The 16925-nt window shown below is 36.1% G+C and overlaps 2 protein-coding genes across 44 annotated transcripts in view; one reads left to right on the plus strand and one right to left on the minus strand.

The window, feature by feature from the left end:
* The window catches only part of sulf2b (sulfatase 2b), a 544470-nt gene that overhangs the window by 20968 nt on the left and 506577 nt on the right, over window positions 1-16925 (minus strand). For all 43 annotated transcript variants that reach the window (XR_015522636.1, XR_015522630.1, XR_015522629.1 and 40 more), the window contains 2 exon segments: window positions 7826-7882; window positions 7574-7706 (listed from right to left, as the gene is read on the minus strand). Coding sequence is in view for 34 of the 43 variants with exons in the window: in XM_087305153.1 (XP_087161279.1) it covers window positions 7574-7706; window positions 7826-7882 (190 nt within the window). In the remaining 9 variants the exon portion in view is untranslated.
* The window catches only part of LOC147831263 (uncharacterized), a 353683-nt gene continuing 347479 nt past the window's right edge, over window positions 10722-16925 (plus strand). The window contains exon 1 of the mRNA XM_087306680.1: window positions 10722-10929. The gene's annotated coding sequence lies outside the window, so the exon portion shown is untranslated. The remainder of the gene's footprint in view (window positions 10930-16925) is intronic.

Raw genomic sequence — 16925 nt, forward strand, 5'->3', positions numbered from 1 at the left:
ACCAGAGCAAGCTCCTGATTGGTTAACGCGACGCGAATGTCTGTGAAAATTCAGATTTTTCAACTCAAGTGATATGCTTGTTAAGCATGTCAAACACGTAAGAGCTCAATTCATGAGAATCTCGTCATTTGCGCTGCCTCATTTGCATAAATAGTGCCACAGGGCGACTATTCTCGTCTTTGAATTTTAACTTGTAAACGTAAATCACTCGCACTTGACACTTCATTCACATCTAGTGTGAATGCACCATTGAGATTGTCTACAGTATAATCTAGTGTGATTCAAAACAATGTCAAAATTTGTTTTTAGAAGATATAAAATTCTGAAGCTTTACATTAAAAAAGACTTCAGCTTGTTACAACACAATTATTTGATCTTTTGAAGGACAACTTAATTGTTTTAAGTTCAATCAACTTAAATTAATAATAACTAATAAGTTAACTTAATTTTTTCATGTTGTCCCAACACAAATTGGTTATGTGGAGCCCAGAATTGTTTAACAGTGTGGGTTTGTCACTTCTGCAAAATAAATCAACCTCATACTTCAGTTTCTCATCAAATCTTCTGACCATTCAAGTGCTCTCTAGTATTTAACATGCCCCGCCCACTTCAAGATGCTGCTGCTGAAACTGGTCATTTATTCACATGTTTGAATAGAGGGTTTGCCTGAATGCTTGCAAATGTAAGAAAATAATAAACTGTAGACAATGGTGTGCAGCACCTTTCTAGGGTAAGCCCCAAGGGTGAAAAAACACAGCACACAAAGATACAAAGTCAGCATATACAGGGAACTATTCAAAATTATTGTTTTTACAGTATTTGGTGAATAGTGCTACATAGGGATACAAACAGTGTGAATACAATCTCCTATGGGGTGAATAAAGTAAATATTAGCCCTAACTCGGCGTCAGCCCAGAAAGAAGCAGCACAGAGCGGATAATATTTTTTGAGTGTTCGGAGTTGATATGAACTAAAAAACATATAAAAGCCATTTCAATTATGCAGAAAATTGTACGTTAAAGTGGAGAATGGGGAGTCAGACTCAGTAAAGACTTAGTTAAAGGCTTATAACAAACACAAAGCTATAAACGATGTTGGATGATTTTGTGATACAAACGAAACACTATTGCTTGATTTTGTGATAAAAACAAAACACTATTGGTCTATTTTTAAAACAAACGAAACACTATTGGTTGATTTTGGAATATAAACACAACACTATTAGTTGATTTTGGGATACAAATAAAACACTGTTGTTCAACTTTGAGACCTGCTTTATTTGTCCGCTCTATCCCCTTCTCTTCTCTCCTTCTCGTTGATTTTGTAATACAAATGAAACACTATTGGTTGATTTTGGGATACAAACAAAACACTATTGGTTGAATTTGGGATACAAACAAAACACTATTGGTTGATTTTGTAATACAAATGAAACACTGTTGGTTAATTTTGGGATACAAACGAAACACTATTGGTTAATTTTGTGATACAACCAAAACACTATATTTTGACTTTGGGATACAAACGAAGCACTATTGTTGATTTTGGGATAAATACAAAACACTATTGATTGATTTTGGGATATATAAAAAACACTATTGGTTGATTTTGGGATACAAACAAAACACTGTTGATTAACTTTGAGACCTGCATTATCTGTCCGCTCAATCCACTTCTCTTCTCTCCTCGTTGATTTTGGAACATAAACAAAACACTATTGGTTGATTTTAGGATACACACAAAACACTACTGGCTGGGAAAATCGGAGGAGTTACTCTACTGTCTATATGATAAAGTCTAGATGGGATACAGCTGTAAATATTCACATCATTATAGAATAATTTTTGTGACACAGTAATTTTACATTACTGTGAGGGGTAGGTTTAGGGTTGGTGTAGGGGTAGACAATATTAAATCAGAATTTAATGGATAATATAATAAACAATATAAATAATTCTCATAATTATTACTGTTTTTATATTACTGTGAGGGTTGGAGTTGGGGTAGACGTTAATATAAGACAATAAATGGGTAATTTAATAAATTATATAAATAATAATCATTATTTTTACTGTTTTTACATCACTGTGAGGGTTGGGGTTGAAGTAGACATCAATGAAACACAATTTAATGGATAATTTAATAAACAATATAAATAATTCTCGTTATAATTACTGTTTTTAGATTACTGTGAGCGTTAGAGTGGACATAAAAAAATCTATAAATGGGTAATTTAGTAAATTATATAAATAATTCTCATATTCTCAAGAATTCTCAAATTCCAGCCACAGCTCTATCCCTTTTAGTAAAAACCGTATGTCCAGACCTCTCTTCCTGTTTCAATTAAGATTACGTCAAACATCAAATACAAATGGATATTTCAAAATGCACTTCATGGGAGCTTTAAAGAAGAAAAATCACATAAATTTGGTCTTTTTCTACTGATTAAGTGCTTCAATTGTGTAATTCTGCAAGCTATAACAAATGACCTGTGGATTATATTGAGCGGAAAGTTTAAAAACACATTCTAGGTACACCAAATGCTTATTTATTTATTTATTTATTTTTACATCTGGGCATAATTTAAATAAAATATGTACATGTTTTCACAGAGACAAGGCGATTTCTCTGTTTAAAAATGTGAATTTTTCTGCGTTGCAAAGGTGTGAAGGTGCACAAAGACAGATTCCTTGATCAAAGCAGCAGAGCAGAGCAGATGGAGGAATACAGCCTGACGTGAAAAAGCAAACGAGACGGAGAGAAGAGAAGTGGATGGAGTGGACAGATAATGCAGGTCTCTGGAGGACTTCGGTGGGCCAGTCTTGTTAGAGTGAAAGTGAGAGCATGAAATTTAAGGTGTCTGATCTGACAGCTCAGAATTGTCTCTGTTCTCACTTCTGCTTTATAAGGCACCTCACACACACACACACACACGCACACGCACGCACGCACGCACGCACGCACACACACACACACACACACACACACACACACACACACACACACACACACACACACAAACACACTTTTAGATTTGTGGGGGTCTAAACTCAATGGCCGGCTTGACAAATAGGCTTAGCTTAAGGCAGAACTAGGCCGTCAATGATTATGTTATAAAGAAGAAAAACACAATGCTGGTGTGTATCTTCAAACTATACTATGTCACTGATGTATTTTTTGTTTTGTTTATGTCATTTCACATTGTTTGAGTTAACCCACCTGTTGTGTTCACATCCTGCATCTTACTTTAGTGTTCCCGGTCAAAATTGACCGGTCTGTTTTAACTGCTCTTATATTAGCACAAAAATCCTTTTTCTCCACCAAATTTTTATTCAACATTCGTTAGCTGTGAACAATGTCTCAAAGTAGTGAATTTACTGAATTAGGCATAAAATGACTGCAATGAAAATAAAAATAGGCACTGAAAATATTTTACAAAATGAACAATAGATGACAGAACTCAAAATACTTTGTTTCATTACTAATAGACAGCTCACTAAAATATCTACCACAGGGACTGACCAAAAAAAATTGAAATTTTAATCCATCTAAATGATTTATCAACCAGCAAAGCACAAACAAAATGCTCTCCTTTCCTGTGTTCTGAGTGATCGAATTTTCAGTTTTTCGAGTGTACTAATATAGGGAATAGTAACTGAGGGTATATTTGGTAAGCATGGACACAAAACTAGCACCAGTTATACTTTGGTCATTGGTGATCGAGATAATAACGGTCTAATATAATAAAATAATTTTATTTCTAAGCTAAAGGTGCTCCTGCAAGATTGGCAGAAGGAAAATAAATAAATAAATAAATAAAGATAGAAAGAAAGGAAGAAAGATTCCTTTTCTGTGCTTCTTTCCAGATAGAGAGAATTATTACATAAAAAATAAATAAATAAATAAATAAAATAAGAAAAGAAAGAATGACACACTTAGATGGATTCACATAACAATAAGTGAGTTGGGGTGGTGTGTGTGGGGATGTTTTTTGTTTAATGAATGAATATAGTCTGAATACTCATTCATTTCCTATAGCGGTCACTTTTGACCGGGAACACCACAGGTGTAACAAGGTTGGTAAAACACTCAGAATTCAATGAAAGAGGTGATCATCACTTTTATATATTCAAATGCATGTTGTGGAGGATATCTTAAGGCCTTGAGGCAATCAGATATAAAACATAATATTTATGAGTGATTTAAGTTGTAAATTGGTCAGATTTGACCCAAACACGACAGGAAGGTTAAAGGTGCAGTATGTAAGTTTGACACAAAGTGATTGAACTAGGTATTGCACCCCTGGTTCAAAACACATGCAAGCGCAGATTGCCCAGATTGCCAGATTAATGACACCAACAAATGTTGATTTTAAATTGTGTTCTAAATAAAAACAAAACGATAGAAGAAATATTTTCCACATTAAATGGAGTTTTTGTCCTTACCAACACCTGTAATCTTCTATTTCTTGCAGCTGAATAACAGAAAACTGATAATGATCAACTCAGGTACATTGCATGTGCTTTATTCAGTGTTAAATAATAATAATGTGAGTTTGAATGATGTTTTACATCACATTCATTGCCATACTACTAAAAGAGCAGCAGATAGATAGAGTATCAGATCTTGAAAATAAAATAAACCATTTGGAATTGAACTTTAGAACTGTGACTGTGCAAGCCAACACATATCAGTGATTCAGCAAGTACATTTAATAATGTTAAAGAAGTTTAAAATGTTGTAATTAGAGTATACACTTTAACATTTTGTCGGAGTGCACTAAGTGTACTATTCTGTGCCTCTGAATAGCTGTATTTAAATGTATATTGTGTTTTGTCTGATGCAAACAGCTCAATTGCTTATCATAGCAAATCTTGTCATGTACCATGCTTTAGTCAAAAACTTACATACAGAACATTTAAGACTTTAAGGCTTTAAGCCTGGTTTCTGAAACTGGGGTATAGTGAATAACCTTTAGTATTACAGTTCTTGGCTACAATGTAAAAATGTGTAAATTATAATGTTGGTAGAACAAAAATCTGTAAGATGAGCTAATATTATTTCATGGGCTAAGTTAGAGTAAGAAGTTGCATTGTATTAAGCATGAATACATTACAACAAATACAATTTTTACTATATTTTCAAAACCAATCAATATACAAGCCAATTAAATAATATTTTCAAAGTTAGAGTCAACTAAATAATTAGTTCCAATAATATTTTGAAGAAAGAATTTTAATTGACCCAGAAATATCTGCAAATGGTTAGTAGCAATTAATTTAAACGTCTTGATTTTTTTACAGTTTATAATTATTGATTATCCACATAGTATAAATATTAAATATTTTTTGCTGTTATTTTTACAAATACGTTTACTTTCACGTATACAGATAAAAGCAATTAATGAGTTTTAATAATTCCTAAATTATTTCTATATTACAGACAGATGATAGATAGATAAATAGATAGATAGATAGATAGATAGATAGATAGATAGATAGATAGATAGATAGATAGATAGATAGATAGATAGATAGATAGATAGATAGATAGATAGATAGATAGATAGATAGATAGATAGATAGATAGATAGATAGATAGATATATTCACAATGTTGGTTTTGATGTCATTAGGGCAGAGATCCTAAATATTTATCAGGTTATACACAAACGATTGAACATAAGACTTTACTTATTTAAATAGTTGGTGTGACATATTGAGGTCAGCAACAAAGTTTATACCCCTCATTTGCAAGTAAAAATCAAACGGTTTTAATAAGTAACAACAGGCGACGTAGTGGTGCAGTAAGTAGTGCTGTCGCCTCACAGCAAGAAGGTCGCTGGGTCGCTGGTTCGAGCCTCAGCGTTTCTGTGTGGAGTTTGCATGTTCTCCCTGTGTTCCCATGGGTTTCCTCTGGGTGCTCCGGTTTCCCCCAGAGTCCAAAGACATGCGGTACAGGTGAATTGGGAAGGCTAAATTGTCCATAGTGTATGAGTGTGTGTGTGTGTGTGTGTGTGTGTGTGTGTGTGTGTGTGTGTGTGTGTGTGTGTGTGAATGAGTGTGTGTGGATGGATGTTTTCCAGAGATGGGTTGCGGCTGGAAGGGCATCCGCTGCGTAAAAACGTGCTATATAAGTTGGTTATATATATAAGTTATATAAGTGCTATATTCCGCTGTGGCAACCCCGGATTAATAAAGGGACTAAGCTGACAAGAAAATGAATGAATGAATAAGTAACAACTTCTCAAAAATAACTAGAATCAAACAGTTTTTACTAGAGCATCAAGTTGTGACCTTTCATTTGATTTGATCTTCATTTTTACATCTGCTGGTGTCCGTCACAAAGTTTTGATGGTCATTGAATGCATTGATAATAGATGAATGTTAAACACTGGACGGCACTTTAAGAGAGTAGGTTATATTCTCCTCTGTTTTTTTTTTTAAATGACAGGAAAAACATTTTTAACAACAGATAAAGTACTGCTCTAGTCATGCAACTAATTTTACATAAGCATAAGCAAAATATTTAAGAGTAGCTATCACCAAAATCATATTACAAAAGGACAATTCAACTATTGCTGTGATTTACAGCAAGCAGGTCAAGATTGAAGAGTATCTTTTAGTTTTTCATGCTCTTTAAAAAAAAAGCTGACTGTGGTCATTCCATCAACAGCTACATGGTAAAAAATATGTTTATTGGCAGTTTTCCGCATTTTGTAAATTAGTTAATTTTATTTATGCTTTTAAATTGCATTATAGGACCTTGATCTTTCTTCTTACAACTTTTAACCTTGAAAAGTTTGAAAAAGTGACTTTTTTAATAGTTTTTTTAAACATTTTTAATAGTTTAAAGTGTTATAATGTCTGGGTTGGTGATGCACATGATACAAAAATATTGTAATAAACTGCCAGTATTTTCTTTTATATAAGTCTTCTTTCTTTATACATTATTTCTTGTACATTATATAATTTTAAACTACTAAAATGTCAATAAAAGTCACTTTGTTATACTGTAGAGTTGTATTTTCTAGCTTGCTCAAACTATTTATGTAAAATGAGCTTAAACAACATTTCTTGAGATTATTTTGGGCACAACTTAATTATTTTTATGTTCAATGTTTTATGTTCATTCACACTCATACACTACGGACATTTTAGCCAACCCAATTCACCTGTACCTGCATTTGGACTGTGGGGGAAACCGGAGCACCTGGAGGAAACCCACGCGATGCTGGGAGAACATGCAAACTCCACACAGAAATGCCAACTGCCCCAGCCGAACCAGTGACTTTCTTGCTGTGAGGTGCAGCACTACCTACTGCGCCACTGCGTCACCCCTGTTTTATGTTCAATCCACTTAAATTTGTTAAGTAATTGATTGACAACCTGAATGAATTGTGTGGAACCCTGCATTTTTTACAATGTACATGAAAGGTTTAATATCCGAAAATGCATGACAAAAACAAAACTGCAATAAAGTGTGTCGGACTGACAAATAAAGTTTAAATAAAAAAGGCAAAAAAAAAAAAAAAAAGGTATACACAGATTGTGGAGTGTGCAGTGTTGTTGTACCTGCCCAATCTGTTCACATGGCGTCTGGTACTCGGCTCGCTGGCACAGGTCTTTAACACGCTGGTATTTGGGGAGGTAGTTCTCCTCCTCAGCCATATCTTTCCCATCATTCAACACTTTGTGCAGCAGTTTCCTGCCACCAGAGTAGAAAAGAAAAGCCTTCTGTTATCTGAATAAACATATGCTGACCTTTCACACTGCAAAAACCCAAAGCGCCCGGGCTGTTTTCACATTTAATTTGCGCTGACTCACCCTCTCTCCACCAGGAACGAGTCCCTCCACACTTTGCCTTTCTTGTTGAGCTGGAACCTGCAATTAGGAGAGATGGATGGATATTGATCTACAGGCTTTGTTGCTGATCACCTGGAACAGCAAATTATTCCGAATTTTTTTAATTTCTCAGCAAACCGTGCGATTGTTTGACTAAATGATGACTACATGCAACAAGTTTGAAAATCTGTGGAATGTAAACAGCTTTAACAGAAATCCAGAGTGCGTTTTAGAGCGTAACTTTTCACATTTTCCACCTAATGTCCCTGATGAAAAGCAGGAGGTGAGGAACAAAAGAGTCAATAATTTCAATAATTTGAGTGAGATGTTAATGGTCAAATCAGATTCAATTATGTATGCTAAGCTAAGCTATTAGTGCTTTTGCCATAGCCGGAAATCACCCTCTGTCCACCAGGAATGAGTCCCACCACATTTTGACTTTCTTGTTAAGCTGGAACCTGCATGCGATTATGAGAGACGGATGGATATTGATCTACCAACTTTGTCACTGATCACCTGGAACAGTGAATTATTAAAAAAAATTTTTTTCTCTCAGCAAATCACACGATTGTTTTACTAAACGGTGACTAATTGCAACAAGTTTGAAAACCAGAGGAAAGCAAACAGTTTTAACAGAAATCCAGAGGTTAATTTAGAGTGTTACTTTTTATTTTTTCATCTACTGTCCCTGACGAAAAGCAGTAGATGAGGAAAAAGTCAATAATTTCAATAATTTGACTAAAATGCTAAAGGTGTAATCAGATTCAATTATCTATGCTGAGCTACTGTAAGCTAATAGTGCTTTTGCCAGATCCAGAAATCAGCCTCCCTCAACACTTTGCCTTACTTCTTAAGCTGGAAGCTGCTATTAGAAGAGATGGATGGATATTGATCTTTCAACTTTGTTGCTAATCACCCGGAACAGCAAATTATCCTTAAATTTATCTTGTCTCCCAGCAAATCATATAATTGTTCAACTAAATGTAAAAGTTTAAAAAATCTGTGAATGCAAGCAGTTTTAACAGAAATCCAGAGTGCATTTTAGAGTGTAACTTCTTATGTTCCATGTTCAGTCCTTGACGAAAAGCTGGAGGTGAGGAAAAACGAATCAATAATTTTTAATAATATGAGTGAGATGCTAATGGTCTAATTAGATTCAATTATGTATGCTATGCTAAGCTACTAGAGCCAGAGGTATCTTGCCAGAGCTGAAAATCCCCCTCTCTCCATTAGGAACGAGACCCGCCACACTTTGACTTTCTTATTGAGCTGGAACCTGCAATTTGTAGAGACTGATGGATATTGATCTACCAGCTTTGTTGCTGATCACCTAGAACAGCAAATTATTCAGGAAATTTTTCTCTCTCACCAAATCCTGAGATTGTTCATTTAAATGCAAAAAGTTTGAAAATCTGTGAAATGTGAACAGCTTTATCAGAAATCCAGAGTTCAATTTACAGTGCTACTTTTTTCTCTATTGCTGTCCCTGATGAATAGCTGGAGGTGAGGAAACAGAAGTGCTGTGTGTGTCTCCTGACCTTCTCTGCTGATATGAGCTATCGATTTGTGCTCTCACACACACTCTCTGATCTCGGCAGGAGTTTGTGGGAGATTTAAGAGTTCTCTATGCTTGGCCTTTTCTCCTATTCAGACTCCTCCTGTTGGCGCATCATTATTGCACAAATAATAAACGCGTGTTTTGCGTACTTTGCCCTATACAACATTTGTGTTATCATGGGCTTTATTCAAGAGACGTTTGTTGCCAGGTCAATGAAGTCACATGGTATCTATCTTAAATATATATATATATATATATATATATATATATATATATATATATATATATTTATATATATATATATATATATATATATATATATATATATATATATATATATATATATATTTAAACAAACAATTAGAGTAGAAATATTTTCATTAGAAAAATGTTCAATTTACATGTTTGCATACTAACTTTTTATTTGAGTGTTTATTAATTTATTTTAAAAGATACTGCATCTGCATCTCTAACTCTTAAATATCACTAGAGAACATTCATTATTACCCAGACTACCATATGACCAATGTGTGTTACAAAGAATTGTATCAGCTATGTGTACACCAAAGGTTAGCAGTCTATATATGCTTCCTTCACGCTGCCGCCATTTTAAAACCCGAAAGCAAAGCTGCGGTGGGAAGAAACCCTGAAGTACTGTATAGGATCAGCACTGTAAACATTGCAACAACATGCTGTGGACTACAAACCTCCAGCTGTTGCCGCGATTTCAAAATGCAGATATGGTGTAAACATCACTTTAATATCATTCAGTTCAGTTTAATTCAAACAATTAAAAGCAGATTAGGCATCAAACAACATCACAATCTCTTCAAGGTTTGAGTTCATGGCAGCAGGTAAACACTGTGGAGAGACTTTCCTGCTTCATGCCTATGTAATCCGGTGAGCGATAAAACATTGCAGTCCTCTGTAGTGTCTGCAGTGTTGTCTTGGAACGAAACTTTTAAAAAGTTAATTTCCCGCTAACATTTAAGCGCGTTCTTAAACACCGCACCGTAGTATTCACCAGTGCTCAGCAGAAATGACTGTGATTGGCTGTGAAGGTCACCAGTACACTGATCTTCACAGATTGCAAACACAGATAGATGGACATTGGATTGTTCATTTATCAGCGGATCGCTCGTCTGTGTTTGCACTCTGTAAACATCAGTGAAGTGCAGTCAACTGATAACCTACACGGCCAATCACAGTCATTTCTGTTGAGCACATGAACACAATGGCAAATTAGCGCTGTTTAAGAACGCCATCAACAGTGCCTTAAATGTTAACGGGAAATTTACGTTTTTTAAAAAATTTTTATTTCAGTGCCAAAATTTTGTATCGTGACAAGTTAAATATAGTGAAAGTATGGCGGCCGCGCGAAATCAGTCTATAGTCTGAGTAATAGTCCATGAGCAGCTCCCAGCTGTGTGTGTGCAATCAAACCTAAACCAGAACAGGTGTGAGAGAGGTGCATGAGAGGATTTGTGGTTCATATGGTGACAGGATTGTAGTACGGGTGATAATAAATGTTCTCCAGTAATCTATAAGGGTTAGATTGCTGGTGATCTTGACAGTATCATGATTTTTGTGTACAATTGTTTAACTTTAAAGAAAACCATAAATTAGGAACTATATATCAAATAAAATGCGGTACTTAACATGAAGCAGCTAACAATTAAAAGTTTAAATAAATAAAATTTACTTTTTTAAATGAAAAAAGTCAATATATTTAGGTTTCCTTTTTATGAACTTAATTATTTACATGATATAAGAACAGTCTAAATAAACAAGAAAGATTCAAATTCCATTAAATAGAACAAATAACAAAAGAAAAACAAATGAAAAACTGAAAAATTTTCAGGTGTCTCTTTCAAAAGTTTTTAAAATTGGCTGCAAATGAAAACTAATTGATCTGGCATACAATGTGGGGACATAATTTAAAAAAATATATATTATTAAATTATTGAATTAATAAAGTAGAAATGGCAAAATAATCCATAGAAAAATGAGTTTACAATAAATTGCTCATCTTGTGATGGACTTAGTAATGATTCAGTGATTAAATAGTAAATCACTGAATATATCCAGAAAAAAGAACATAATTAAAATATAATATTAATATTATATTGTAGTAATATTTTAGACGCCATCATAATTTTCCTCGGTCTAAATTTGGTTTTTAATAGTGCTGAAAAAAAAATTAACTGTAATTAAACGCATCCACAACATAATGTATGTTTTGCATAATATATGTGTGTGTATCTATGTAACAAAAGTGGTTTGCATAGTTTTGTTTCTACTGTATGCAAATATGTGTATCACATATACAAAATTAAAATAAATAATACACACACAAATGTTATGTCAAAACAAACTTTTATTTTGGATGCAATTAATCATGATTAATCTTAGCCCAGTACTAGTTATTTAAAAGAAAAAAAACAACAACTTCCATTGCACCTATTATTGTCATATAAAAGATTTCACCCCCCTGGTCTGTTTAATAGCAGAAATTATTTAATGAATTATTAAATAAAACCTGCCATAGTCACCACTTTATAAATAAGCATACATTTAGTCTTATTAAAGCTGTAAAGGTTCTTATGTCAAGAGCAGTGATTGATTTTCTTCTTTTGATTTCCTTGTGTTGTTGGTTTAATCTCAAAAACACAGAGCTAGCCTTGAACAGTTTACCTATGGCAGCAGATGAAAAGTACAGATGTGTTTGTTAAATTAATGTCTGTCTGAGGTGATTGATTGCACGTCTCCCTGCCAGTCAGTTTTCCAGAAAGTCCCTCTTATTTCTTATTTCCCTTCTCCTGCTGAGATACGCATCTCTGCCTCTCGTCTAAAATAAAAGCAGATCGCAGGCTAGCGGAAGAGTGCAGAGATGAGATTTCAGCAGGTGTCATGGTGATGAGAGCTTTTGTGCCAGTAGGAAGCCTGGCAGACTGCCACCTGCTGCCACTCAATGTCAATGAGGAGAGGCGAGGTGTTGTTCCTACAGCTCTGCTGGCCGCATTAGGCTAAACGCTACATGTCATTATCCTCCCGAAACTCAACATTACAAATTCATCAGCCAATAGGGATGGGTGATATTCACTTAAAATGACCCCTTTTTTTCTGGAGATTATTTTAAAAACTCCCTTCGACTAGAGTTTAGCTGGTTTGGCTTTTAATTTAGCTTAGCATAAATCATTGAATCAGATTAGACCATTAGCACCTCACTTAAAAAGAGTTAATCATTTCAATAATTTCCAGGATGTAACAATAGACTTGTAAAGCTTTAAATAGAAAGAAAATATCTAAATGACTGACCTTTTTCTGAGTTCAGTCGATCTCCAGGTCTGATGGAAACACTTTTAATTTAGCGTAGCACGAATCACTGAATTGGTTTAGACCATTAGCATCTCACTCAAAAAGAGTTAATATTTTTGAATATTTCCAAGATGTAACTATAGAATTTTCAAGTTTTAATCAGGAAAATAATTAAAACTAGATATTAAAGTTTGAGGACAAACTTTATGGTGGCTTGAAAAGCCGAATCTCAAAGTTTGAAGTGGTTTTAAAGTGTAAATAGAATGTTAGTATGATTTTAGCTTGAGTTAACATATTACTAGCATGAATTAGCATGTTGGTAGCATGATTCTTACATGAATTAGGATGTTGTTAGCATGATTCTAGCATGAATTAGTATGTTGTTAGCGTGATTCTAGCATGAATTAGCATGTTACTAGCATGATTCTAGCATGAATTAGCATGCTACTAGGATAATTCTAGCATGAATTAGCATGTTAGTAGCATGATTCTTACATGAATTAGCATGTTGTTAGCATGATTCTAGCATGAATTAGCATGTTACTAGCATGATTCTAGCATGAATTAGCATGTTGTTAACATAATTCTAGCATAAATTAGCATGTTACTAGCATGATTCTAGCATGAATTACCATGTTGTTAGCATGATTCTAGCATGAATTAGCATTTTACTAGGCGGTTGCTAGGGTGTTTTAAGTGGTTGCTAGGTGGTTGCTAAGGTGGTGCAAGGCAGTTGCTAAGGTGGTCTGACTAGTTGCTAGGTGGTTGCTAAGGTGTTGCTAGACGGTTGCTAGGGTGTTTTGAGTGGTTGCTAGGTGGTTGCTAAGGTGGTGCTAGGCAGTTGCTAAGGTGTTCTGACTAGTTGCTAAGTGGTTACTAAGGTGTTGCAAGGTGGTCGCTAGGGTATTCTGAGTGGTTGCTAGGTGGTTGCTAATGTGTTGCTAGGCGGTTGCTAGGGTGTTCCGAGTGGTTGCTAAGGTGTTGCTAGGTGGTTGCTAAGGTTTGCTAGGTGGTTGCTAAGGCGTTGCTAGGTGGTTGCTAGGGTGTCCTGAGTGGTTGCTAGGTGGTTGCTAAGGTGTTGCTAGGCAGTTGCTAGGGTGTCCTGAGAGGTTGCTAGGTGGTTGCTAAGGTGTTGCTAGGCGGTTGCTAGGGTGTTCTGAGTGGTTGCTAGGTGGTTGCTAAGGTGTTGCTAGGTGGTTGCTAAGGTGTCCTAAGGGGTTGCTAGGTGGTTGCTAAGGTGTTGCTAGGTGGTTGCTAAGGTGTTGCTAGGCGGTTGCTAGGGTGTCCTAACTGGTTGCTAAGGTGTTGCTAGGTGGTTGCTAAGGTGTCCTAAGTGGTTGCTAGATGGTTGCTAGGGTGTTCTGAGTGGTTGCTAAGGCGTTGCTAGGTGGTTGCTAGGGTGTCCTGAGTGGTTGCTAGGTGGTTGCTAAGGTGTTGCTAGGTGGTTGCTAGGGTGTGCTGAGTGGTTGCTAGGTGGTTGCTAAGGCGTTGCTAGGCAGTTGCTAGGGTGTTGTGAGTGGTTGCTAGGTGGTTGCTAAGGTGTTGCTAGGCGGTTGCTAAGGTGTCCCAAGTGGTTGCTAGGTGGTTGCTAAGGTGTTGCTAGGTGGTTGCTAAGGTATTCTGAGTGGTTGCTAAGGCGTTGCTAGGCGGTTGCTAGGGTGTCCTGAGTGGTCGCTAGGCCCTTACTAAGGCATTACTAGGCCGTTGCTAGGTGGTTGCTAGGCGGTTGCTAGGGTAATTTGGGTGGTTGCTAGGCAGTTGCTAGGGTACCCTGGTTGGTTACTAGGCAAGCCTCACATACATGATTGATAAAACATTTATACTTAGTAAGCATTTCTAGCAAGTTACAGTACTGGGCTAGTCAATATTAGCATGTAGCTAGTCACTGCTAGCATGTGTAGCATATAGGAAGTTCCGTTTGCTAGCATGAGTCAAACGAGCCAATCTCCAAGTCTCTACGATGTTCTGATGCTGAGATATAGCTGTTGATGAATGGTTGCTAGGGTACTCTGTTTTGTTGCTATGGGCGAGGTTACAGAGTGAACTTGAATGTGGTTGGTTGTCTTAGTCGAATGAACCAACCCCCATGTCTCTATGACACTGCTATGCAAAGATATGCATCTTGGCCTATTTTAATGGAAGTCTATGGAATCAATTTGGGGGCGTGGCTTGTGAGCTTCATTATCATATTGAGATGCTCATTGGTTGTCTGAGTCAGATGAGCCATCCCCCAAGTCAATAGGACACTGCTATGCAAAGATATGCATGTAGGCCAGTTATTAACATGAGTCTAGTTTGAATTAGCATGTTACTAGCATGATTCTAGTACAAATTAGCATGTCATTAGCATGTTTCCAGTATGAGTTAGCATGTCATTAGCATGATTAGCATATGAGTAGCATGTTGCTAGCATGATTGGCATGTCATTAGCATGTTAGAATTATAAGCATTTGATAGCACAGCTAATTACATTCTATAGGACAGTTGCTAGGGTGCAGTATGTGGTAGTTAGGGGTGTGGCTAGAAAGTTAAAAGGCCATCAGTGATTGGCTGCTGGCTAGACTGAGTTAAATGAGCTCAGCCATTAGTCTCTATGACAGTCTGATGCAGAGTTATGAGCTCACAAAGTTTGATCCCATGTTAAGTCAATGAGAGTCTTTTGTAATGGAAGTCTACGGGACAGTTGCTAGGGTGCCATAAGTGGTTGCTAGGGAGTGGCTAGTAAGTCTAAAGGTCATCAGTGATTGGCTGCTGACTAGACTGAGTTGAATGGGGCCTGACTCTAGTCTGTAGGACAGTCTGATGCAGAGTTATGAGCTCACAAAGGTTGACTCAATGTTAAGTCAATGGCAGTCTTTTACAATGGAAGTCTATGGGACAGTTGCTAGGGTGCCAAAAGTGGTTGCTAGGGAGTGGCTAGTAAGTCTAAAGGTCATCAGTGATTGGCTGCTGACTAGACTGAGTTGAATGGGGCCTGACTCTAGTCTGTAGGACAGTCTGATACAGAGTTATGAGCTCACAAAGGTTGACTCAATGTTAAGTCAATGGCAGTCTTTTACAATGGAAGTCTATGGGACAGTTGCTAGGGTGCCAAAAGTGGTTGCTAGGGAGTGGCTAGTAAGTTTAAAGGTCATCAGTTATTGGCTGCTGGCTAGACTGAGTTAAATGAGCCCAGTTAGAAGTCTGTAGGACAGTCTGATGCAGAGTTATGAGGTCACAAAGTTGGACCCAATGTTAAGTCAATGGGAATTTTGGGAATTTTCCGGGTCGTTTTTCGGAAAACCGAAAGTCGGATCAGTCGGAAAAGATATAGCAACCCGAGTCAGACCAGTTTGAAGGTTTGACGAAAGTTTGAGGTATGAAGCTTGAAAGGGTTAGGAGGAGATAGACTTTAAAATTAGTCTCAGAAGAAAGAAGAAGAAGCAGAACTAGATTCTTAAAGTTTGAGAACAAACTTTGAGGCTGGCTTGTGAAAGCCTGACGGTAAAAGTTTATTTAAACAGTTTTAAAAAGTATGAAAAGATAGATAGATAGATAGATAGATAGATAGATAGATAGATAGATAGATAGATAGATAGATAGATAGATAGATAGATAGATGTTGTTAGCATGATTCTAGCATGAATTAGCATAATGTTAGCATGATTCTAGCATGAATTAGCATGTTGTTAGCATGATTCTAGCATGATTCTAGCATGAATTAGCATGTTGTTAGCATGATTCTAGCATGAATTAGCATGTTACTAGCATGATTCTAGTATGAATTAGCATGTTACTAGCACGATTCTAGCATGAATTAGCATGTTACTAGCATGATTCTAGCATAAATTAGCATGTACCTAGCATGATTTTAACATGAATTAGCATGTTACTAGCATGATTTTAGCATGAATTAGCATGATTCTAGCATGAATTAGCATGTTGTTAGCATGATTCTAGCATGAATTAGCATGTTACTAGCATGATTCTAGCATGAATTATCATGTTGTTAGCATGATTCTAGCATGAATTAGTATGTTACTAGCATGATTCTAGCATGAATTAGCATGTTACTAGCATGATTCTAGCATGAATTAGCATGTTGTTAGCACGATTCTAGCATGAACTAGCATTTGACTTGCATGATTCTAGCATGAATTAGCATGTGACTAGCATGATTCTAGCATGAATTAGCATGTTGTTAGCATGATTCTAGCATGAATTAGC

Source organism: Danio rerio, chromosome 23 (genome assembly GCF_052040795.2).
Source record: "Danio rerio strain M-AB ecotype USA chromosome 23, GRCz13ab, whole genome shotgun sequence".
NCBI lineage: Eukaryota > Metazoa > Chordata > Actinopteri > Cypriniformes > Danionidae > Danio > Danio rerio.